This window comes from Henckelia pumila, chromosome 4 (genome assembly GCF_033568475.1).
Source record: "Henckelia pumila isolate YLH828 chromosome 4, ASM3356847v2, whole genome shotgun sequence".
NCBI classification, from domain to species: domain Eukaryota; kingdom Viridiplantae; phylum Streptophyta; class Magnoliopsida; order Lamiales; family Gesneriaceae; genus Henckelia; species Henckelia pumila.
The window spans coordinates 3,265,681-3,274,555 of NC_133123.1; the positions used below are offsets into that span (position 1 = coordinate 3,265,681).

Below are 8,875 nucleotides of genomic sequence, written 5' to 3' on the forward strand. Positions count from 1 at the left end.
AATATCATTTGAAATTTATAAATCAAATTATCGACTCAATCACGTCAATTTCGTTTAACGTAACTATATGCACCATTAACAACCTGGCCTGATCATTGCTAAAGGAGTAGTTGGACCAAAACTACTTAAAAAAAATAATGTATACGCTATCAAATAAAAAGCAAAAAATTCGATAACCATCAAATAATATTATATATTAGTGAATATCTAATAAAATATTCAACCAAAAAAAAAAAAGAAATCTAATAAAATATAAATACCAGTCAAGGTTACATATCAAACTAGACCTTTCAAAAGGAAAAAAAAAACAGTGGGGAGAGTCGAGACTGTTTGTTTGGTTATAACCATCGCAAGCTCGTGAGGCAATGGCTGCCATTAATGGAGAAGAAACTGCAGCTACTTTGTTCGAGACCAGAGTGGCGAAAGGCAGAGGTCTTTACAAGCTCTTTTCTTCGACGATACTTGTTGGGATAATCTTGATATGGATATATAGATTGGTTCACATCCCAAGAACAGGAGAAGCTGGTAGATATGCTTGGATTGGGATGTTCTTTTCCGAGCTTCTGTTCGGTTTATACTGGATTATCACTCAGTCTGGACGATGGCATGTTGTTTATCGGAGACCCTTTAAGGAGAAGCTATCTGCAAGGTGATAACTTTGGGTCCAATAATCTCTTGTATTTCAAGATTTCACGCAGTAGAACTTGCCAAGGATTGAACTTTATTGCTGACATATTTTAGTTCTATTTCTGATTGTTTTCTGTGAATGTTTTTTTTTTTTTTTTTCTGAGAAATGGAAGTTCGTTCTAGTTCGGTAGCAAGCTAGCTAGTTTTGTAGTCTGCCTAACTATCTGTGATTGGTGGAAGATAAGTTCTTGGATACTAAAGTTTGTAATCTAGGGTGTGGAGAGGGAAGTTGACTTATTTTTCTCCAAATTAAATCAATTTTCTTTTTTTGTTTTGGGTGCTAAAATTAGAAGTCTTGGTGCCAAAATGCTCCATCTACTCTCTCGTCAAACACACAGATTCATCTGGGTGTATAGCGAAATAGTTTGGGGATCCTATTTGCTCATCTCAATAAGTTCTACACTTGGATCTTACATAGTGTTCCCCCCTTTCTTTGGAAAACCAAGAATCATATTGTTTGCTCCAATTTTCTTATCTTGTTGCCTGCTATGGCTAATCTTGTCGACTCCTTTGTTAATTTGTCTTTGAACTGCAATCATGGATGTTTTAGTTATGCCGACAAGATTCCGGGGGTCGATATATATGTATGCACAGCTGATCCCATATTGGAACCACCATCGTTGGTGATCAACACGGTTCTTTCACTCATTTCATACAATCATCCATCTGAAAAACTGAGCCTTTACCTGTCGGATGATGGTGGTTCGGAATTAACATTCTATGCTCTATTTGAGGTCTCTAAGTTTTCCAAGCACTGGATACCTTTCTGCAAGAAGTACAATGTGGAGCCAAGGGCCCCTGAAGTCTATTTTTCTCAGAAGATTGACGCAAACAAGTCAAATTTCAAGCAAGAATGGACTAGCATTAAGGTGAATTCAGCTCTGTGCTTAATGAAACAAGAACTAAAGATGATTGGCAGGGATGAGAGTGTGAAAATTGTTGTTTTTCCTTTGCTTTAGGAACTGTACGTAGATATGAAACGCCGAATCGATTCCGCAGCTGAAAAGAGTTTCATTCCTAAAGAAATTAAGGATCAACACAAAGGGTTCTCAGAGTGGGATAACAAGGTCACAAAACAAGATCATCAATCTATTGTGCAGGTGATCTCCACAGTATTCGATACTATACAGTTTAGTTTATTTTTCTTTCCGTTACCGATGAAAAACTAACTTGAAATCTTGTCACGTCTGAGTATCAGATTCTGATAGATGGATGGAACCCCAACTCAGTTGACATTGAAGGAAACAGATTGCCCACACTGGTGTACTTGTCGCGGGAAAAGAAACCTGGATGGGCACATAACTTCAAGGCTGGATCGATGAATGCGTTGGTAAATAAGTTTTCTTTAGGAGTTCCTGCTTCCAGGTCTAGGTTGAACCGGAAAATTTGAAATTATTGTTGAATGAACTAACCACGAAAATTATGGCAATAAGGTTCTGTTATTGTAAGCAATCACCAGTTCCATTTTTTCTTTGCAGATTAGAGTGTCATCAGAAATCAGCAATGCACCAATCATTCTCAATCTTGACTGTGATATGTATGCGAATGATCCGGATGCTATACAAGATGCATTATGCTTCTTTTTAGATGAAAAACAAGGAAAATCGATATCCTATGTCCAGCATCCTCAACGCTACAGCAACATCACTAAAAATGATATATATGCAAATGTTGCCTATGCAACAAATGAAGTATGCCGTACCCTTTTTTATTTCCTTTTTGAAGTTCTAATCATATGTTGGATAATGTAAGTTGTAAATGTTGAACCAAAGGGTATTTGAACTAAAGGACACCCTTTTTAATTCGAATCAATTTCATAAACCCGACGATTCCGCGGGAAGAATGGCAAAATATTTTCCTATTTTGTTTTGGAAATCAAAATGGTGGACTATAACCTTTCCTAATTTCTTTTGAAGTTCGAGCTTTCGGGTTTGGATGGTTTCGGTGGGGCTCTGTATATCGGTACAGGATGCTTCCATAGAAGGGAAAGCCTTTCTGGAAAGAAGTATTCCGAGGATCATAGAACTGAATGGAACAATGCCGATGACAACAAGAAAGGCAGAACAGTTGAAGAATTGGAGGAAGCATCCAAAGTTTTAGCAAACTGTAGCTATGAGAAAGGAACTCTGTGGGGGAAAGAGGTTTGGATCTTTTATTTACATATGCGAGCTTGCATAGACACAAAATCTTTCATACAAATCCCAACTAATTTTGATATATGGATTAACATATACAGATGGGATTGGTCTATGGATGTCCAGTTGAGGATATAGTGACGGGCCTAACAATCCAATGCAGGGGATGGAAACCAGTGTATTACAATCCGATCAAGAGCGCCTTTTTGGGCGTTGCTCCAATTACCTTGGATATAGCTCTTGTTCAGTTCAAGAGATGGGCTGAAGGCATGTTTCAGATCTTCTTCTCCAAGTACTGTCCCTTTGTTTATGGCCGTGGCAGAATATCGTTGGGTGCCCAAATGGGATACTGTATTTACCTTCTCTGGGCGCCAGTTTCATTGCCAACTTTGGGTTATGTGATCATCCCTGCTCTTTGCTTGCTTCATGAAATGCCCTTGTTCCCTGAGGTATGAGTAGAAACACTATTTATCTATTCCACACAGATTCATTAAGTTACCTATTGATCGGTGAACGTGTTCCTCAAGGTTCTTGATATCTCTAGGCGTTCACATGCATGATGCATCTGTTTGTTAAGTGCTTGTTTCTTAGCAACTTGAAAAACCATCAAGTTGCTACTACCTCTAATGGTTAACTTTCATGAATGCATCAGGTGTCGAGCTTTTGGTTTGCCCCTTATGCTTATGTTTCCATTGCTTACACGATCTACAACTTATTTGAAGACCTAATGTGTGGTGACAGCCTGAAGGGCTGGTGGAACTATCAAAGAATGTGGCTCATAAGGCGTACAACTTCATATTTCTTCGCCTTTTTTGACACAATTTTTAGGCAGTTAGGCCTCTCTGAGACGTCATTCGTTGTCACCGCTAAGGTAGCCGATGATGACGTGCAGAAGAGGTACGAGCAAGAAACCATGGAGTTCGGGAGCCCATCCATCATGTTTGTCATCATTTCAACGCTCGCATTGTTGAACCTTTTCAGCTTTGGATGGGGTGTCAAGATCATCGTTTTCGACTCGGGGACGTTGGAAAAGTTTGTGCCACAGATAACTCTTTGTGGCTTGTTGGCTCTGCTGAATCTACCAGTGTATGAAGCACTGTTCTTGAGAAGTGACAAGGGGAAAATCCCAACTTCAGTTCTGTTTAAATCCATTGTTGTGGCATCTGCAGCATGCCTGATTCCAGTGTTTTAACCTGAATATGTTTTGGCTTTCTTGTAAGGATCAAATATGTGGAATATCGTGTTGTATAATAGAATTTAAATACCTCCTGTAGCATTTCAGATGTAATGTATGAAATACACAAAAGTGTACCCCTGAAAAAAAAAAAAAAAAGAAAAAGAAAAACGCAAAAGCTATAATCTATAACTTTGGATTCGACTGACCATTTGGTTATGTTTATTGTAGATAATTATATATATTGCTAGTAGCAGTAGTGTGAATCATTTAGGGCGTATCGCATGAGTGACGTGTGTTCGAGTTGGAAGAATAAACATGATTATTTTTCCAATGCAAATTATTTTCCTAATGCAATTTGGGTGGTTTACATATTTCTATATTAGCACGGACTATACAGACTCATATCTCATTAACTATACAAATTCATATCTCATCGAGACGAATATTTATAAAATATAATTAAGATTTCCTATATATAACAATTTTTCGTCAAATAATTTTACAGAAAGGGAACAAAATCTATGGTCATATGAAAATATCCATAATATATCATATGTACATCATATCACACAGAATTAGTTAGATTCAAATTTATAGAATCAAAGAGACGAATTTTGATATATTTATATTCTGATTTGTTCTAAAAATAAATATTTTTATTTTTTGTATGTTTATTTACCCTTATTCTATTCTGTGACCAACTTATTTTCATATATTACCTAATTTATTTCCTTAAAAAAACATTTTGATATTATTTGATTTAATTATGACGTGTGAGACTGCTATTGGCCATTGCACGTATGGAACGTCGAATGAAATTACAGCATCCTAGAAGTAAAACTCGAGTGCGAACAAAGTCCCGACTTTTTGACTCACAGTGAGTATTTGTTGAAAATTTTTGCATTTTGATTTGATTGATTGATAAAAGTAAAGGTAGCGAGAATCTGTTTTTATTTTTTTTAAATTCCTCCAATGTTGTTTGTTTTCGTTGTTGATTGATTTTCCTCTCCAAAAAGAAAAATATTTTGATGAATTCTTTGAATTTGGGAGACAGATGAGGCATCCGACGGCGGCGGCGGCTGCGGCTGCGGCGCTGGCGGTTATTCTGGTGAATTTAGGCGGCGCAATGGGGATAAGATTTATTTTAGAGAGGGAGGAATGCTTCTCTCACAAGGTGGAGTATGGGGAGACGGTGCGCTTTTCGTTTGTGGTGCTTAATCCAGACCGCTCTTGGCGTTACAGCGAGGGCGTTGATCTTGTGGTAACATCATCATCCCGTTAATTTATATTGATTTATCATCTTTATATCTTTAACGATTTCGTCAATAGAGTGTAAATGTCGTGAATACATTAAGGACATCGATTGGTTCATGGATTGCATGATAATTGATTAATAATATAAAAATTTTAAATTAATATACTTGGATTAGATAATTGTGCATGACACTAATCATTTGTAAAACTTAAGTCAAACATCGGACAAAGAAAATAAATCAATGTGTTATCCTTCAACCACATAGGTGATTTAGTACTGGGATAAAGAGACAAACTTTAAGTTATTTGAGAATGTTTTCTGAATTCAGATTAATTTGACGTGCTGAATTTATGGAATAATCAGGTGAAGGGACCAAATGGTGAACAAGTCCATGATATTCGAGACAAGTCGAGCGACAAGCACGACTTTGTGGCTTATACTAAAGGAGTTTATCGCTTTTGTTTCACGAACAAATCTCCATATCATCAAAGCATGGACTTCGACGTGCACGCCAACCATTTCTTGTACCATGATGAGCATGCTAAAGATGGTTATTGTCTCTTTGTTTTTGCCCTTAATCTAGTTGATGAATTTGTGATGTTAAAGTTGGGACTTAAAAGAATTTGGTTTTATAATTGCAGAACACTTCAAGCCTCTATTTGAGCATATTGGGAAGTTGGAGGAAGCCTTGTATAATGTTCAGTATGAGCAGCATTGGTTGCAGGCACAGAACTATCGTCAGTCAACTGGTAAGTCACCATGTTTCATGTTGTTATGTGAGCTGAGAATCAATTTTGATTATATAAGTGAGAATAGATCTTTAGAATCTTGGCAGAACTATAACCTTCTTTCTGATCTGATAAACGCAGTGACCAAGAAAATGGGGAGAGGAGCAGTTCACAAAGCTATATTTGAATCGGCAGTTTTGGTTGGAGCTAGCATTTTGCAAGTCTACATTATGCGTCGTCTGTTTGAGAAAAAGTTAGGGGCATCTAGAGTTTAAGCATTGTGCAACAAGGATTCTTGATTTTGAACTACATCTCTTAATTTAAATTTTCAAAGCCTGATACCAAATCAGATTTATCCTCTACTAGAATGTTGATATTTGTAGCATTGAAACTTGCTGGCTGCTTCCCTGGTTCTACATTCTTTCATTTATCATTTATGCATTTTTGTAGCCACTTTATGGTCTCCACGGCGCATAATTTCCATGCAGATGCAGTGGTTTCAAATCACACACTATGCTAAATCGATTAGATGCACCTCATATGATCCAAACACTAACTGGATATCCACCAGGTGTAATATAAATGACAAACATTGATCTGTGCAACAACAAAAAAAAAGGACACAAATGCTTTACAAGAATAATGACAGCAAAAGCAAACATCAAACATTGTACAGAGATGGGTTTATAAGTTATTCATATTTCATTACCCAACACCACAGATTTTTTACAGTGCAAAATGTAACGCCATGGCATGGCGGCTGATACACGCAGCAGCAACAATTTGAAAGTGTTTACAGGACTATTCACGAATGAATATGCACTCCTATGTTTATATTTATATATGTAAACCTGGTGGCGATAGGGCTTGGGCTCTACATACAGCAAAACCATTTTTTCTGCAGACAGAGGAGTCAAATAAGTTCTAGGAAGTTAACACCAGATAAAATTCAGATTTACAAGTTTTTTGTAAATGAAAGCAATGAAGGCAATACTTCGACCTCTAAATGCAACATTTGAAATCAAGAAATAAAGACGATTGTTCTTTTCCTCCGTGTTAACTGAGAAAATTAAATCAGGGAAGTGAAGCTTATCCTTTTTTCTTCAGTACCTTGGCTCACCGGATAGATTGCAAACAAGCTGAAAATACAAGTTCTTTTTCGAGCAAGGAGGACAGTCACTCCCCAGTGGGAAAGGTTCAAAATTTTATCGCTCGATGCTAAGGATGAGAAATTGTCCCCTTCACTCTGACTCTCTTGTTCGTGTAATTATTTTTGAGTCCTCTCACATTATTACACACACTCTAACTAGTCAATACTGAAGTAAATATAGTAAAACTTACACCCTGAGGTTTTAAAGGTTCCCCTCCATCCATGCCATGCTTTGCATTTATAGCCATCTTTGTAGGAGACTCTGGCTTCCCACCAGTCTTCTTCTCATCCCTGGCCTTGTTAAATATTACAGTAAAACCTTCTGCTGAAGCTGGGTCATTAACATCCCATTCACCAAACTTTGGCAATGGCCGACCCTTTTCCTAAAAATGGTAAACATAACAGTCGATAGACATCAATTAGAGGATACATGAAACCACCAAAGGCCTACAGAAGTTACCAACAATATTAACTTTTAAAGATTCTAACTTGGTGAATCCAAACAAAATCAACACATTAAAAACAGTTTATAAAAATCATCAACTTGGAATAAAACCAAATTGGAAATAATTTTGGCGTACAACCACTTATTCACTATCATCAAGACTTTCAAAACATTCCCATTGGACAACAGGTAAGTAATTGCAGTTTATTCCCATCAATGGGGATTCTAGAAGCAAAATTTCAACTTAAGAAACTGCCAACTGAATGGTATTTGTCCTGAAACACAACTATAATTAAAAAAAAATTAGGAAATTTCAATCTTGATTACATCACGCGGCATACAAATACCACCATAATCAAATACAATCAGAGGAGCTTAAAAACTTCAATTTAAAATAAAATTAGCCACGAACAACGATACTTCGAGAACGGATAACACTCAAAAAATTATCTCCACCAATGAGTTTGCTTCTTTTTTTTTTCCCCCCTTTCAAATCTGTGACAGGGAAAGTTTACATCAGCAAAGGTATAATTATCTATTCAATAATACAAATAGTTTCCTTATGTCTTTCTTTAAAATCATCACCATATTAAAGATAAAACGATTTACAACACATCAGTTCAAACCACTCCAAAAAACAGCATGCACCCAATCACAAAAAACGGGACTGCTTCAATATAGGTCAAAATCAAGATATCTTCAAAAGGCATGACCCACAAAATCAAGGGATCGATCATGCCATCGAAACACGAAATTCCCAAAACACGAAAATGATATGCGCATTTAAAAAAAAATCAAAATCACGTAAACCGATTCTTCAAAATCGGAACTTGGAATCAAAGAATCAACAAAAGAACGAATACATACCGACATGAATCCTCAAGAAGCGATACTTTTCCCAAAAAAAAAAAAAAAAAAAAAAAAAGACCCGACCCGATCCGAAGCTGGGGAGAGAGAACGAGAGAGAGGGATTCTATGCAGACCAAGTCTACACCCATATATAAGTGTGTGGGGAATATTTGCGCGATTTAATTTGTTTTATCAAATATTTAAGTAATAATACAATATAAAATGAAATAGCCTTCTGGCAGCATATACATAAATAAATTAAAAAAACAACAAAATAAGATTAATGTAATTATCTGCATAATATTTAATGTAAATGATGTTCTCCTTTCGATGATATAGGTTTGTTTTTTTCTTTGTACACAAATTTAAAAATAATTGAAAAAAAATTATATACAATCTCTCCATTTTATTCATATTTAATTCATTCAAAAAACAATTTTACATTTTTC

The 8,875-nt window shown here is 36.2% G+C and overlaps 3 protein-coding genes across 4 annotated transcripts; 2 read left to right on the plus strand and 1 right to left on the minus strand.

Annotated features, from left to right (window-relative positions):
- The first annotated feature begins 305 nt into the window (after positions 1–305).
- On the plus strand, positions 306–4,238 carry LOC140864270 (cellulose synthase-like protein E6). Its single transcript, XM_073268345.1, has 8 exons — positions 306–649; positions 1,238–1,556; positions 1,647–1,787; positions 1,886–2,017; positions 2,166–2,378; positions 2,604–2,828; positions 2,924–3,271; positions 3,475–4,238. Exons 1-8 carry the CDS (start codon positions 366–368, stop codon positions 4,012–4,014), a joined length of 2,202 nt encoding a protein of 733 aa, XP_073124446.1. The 5' UTR covers positions 306–365; the 3' UTR covers positions 4,015–4,238.
- Positions 4,239–4,805: 567 nt separating this feature from the next.
- LOC140863955 (transmembrane emp24 domain-containing protein p24beta2-like) lies at positions 4,806–6,386 on the plus strand. Of its 2 annotated transcripts, none has more exons than XM_073267773.1 (5): positions 4,806–4,876; positions 5,054–5,260; positions 5,618–5,804; positions 5,896–6,003; positions 6,124–6,386. In XM_073267773.1, the coding sequence occupies exons 2-5, from the start codon at positions 5,054–5,056 to the stop codon at positions 6,255–6,257; spliced, it is 636 nt and encodes a 211-aa protein (XP_073123874.1). In that variant the 5' UTR covers positions 4,806–4,876; the 3' UTR covers positions 6,258–6,386. The 2 variants fall into 2 exon arrangements, with proteins under 2 accessions (XP_073123874.1, XP_073123873.1); XM_073267772.1 differs by having other exon boundaries at positions 4,856–4,932.
- A 239-nt stretch (positions 6,387–6,625) lies between these two features.
- On the minus strand, positions 6,626–8,566 carry LOC140863956 (protein NOI4). The gene is made up of 3 exons (XM_073267774.1): positions 8,445–8,566; positions 7,324–7,515; positions 6,626–6,880 (listed from the first exon to the last, which is right to left on the minus strand). The coding sequence occupies exons 1-3, from the start codon at positions 8,448–8,450 to the stop codon at positions 6,857–6,859; spliced, it is 222 nt and encodes a 73-aa protein (XP_073123875.1). The 5' UTR covers positions 8,451–8,566; the 3' UTR covers positions 6,626–6,856.
- Between the last annotated feature and the right edge of the window lie 309 nt (positions 8,567–8,875).

Excerpts from the sequence above, each read along its gene's own strand:
- LOC140864270 (XM_073268345.1), top strand. The coding sequence starts at position 366 with ATGGCTGCCATTAATGGAGAAGAAACTGCAGCTACTTTGTTCGAGACC. Across the intron at positions 650-1,237 it reads AAGGAGAAGCTATCTGCAAG|TTATGCCGACAAGATTCCGG; the intron begins GTGATAACTTTG and ends TGGATGTTTTAG. Across the intron at positions 2,829-2,923 it reads GAACTCTGTGGGGGAAAGAG|ATGGGATTGGTCTATGGATG; the intron begins GTTTGGATCTTT and ends TAACATATACAG.
- LOC140863956 (XM_073267774.1), bottom strand. Across the intron at positions 6,881-7,323 it reads AACCTTTAAAACCTCAGGGT|AAAAAATGGTTTTGCTGTAT; the intron begins GTAAGTTTTACT and ends CTCTGTCTGCAG.
- LOC140863955 (XM_073267773.1), top strand. The coding sequence starts at position 5,054 with ATGAGGCATCCGACGGCGGCGGCGGCTGCGGCTGCGGCGCTGGCGGTT. Across the intron at positions 5,261-5,617 it reads GCGAGGGCGTTGATCTTGTG|GTGAAGGGACCAAATGGTGA; the intron begins GTAACATCATCA and ends TGGAATAATCAG. Across the intron at positions 5,805-5,895 it reads TGATGAGCATGCTAAAGATG|AACACTTCAAGCCTCTATTT; the intron begins GTTATTGTCTCT and ends TTATAATTGCAG.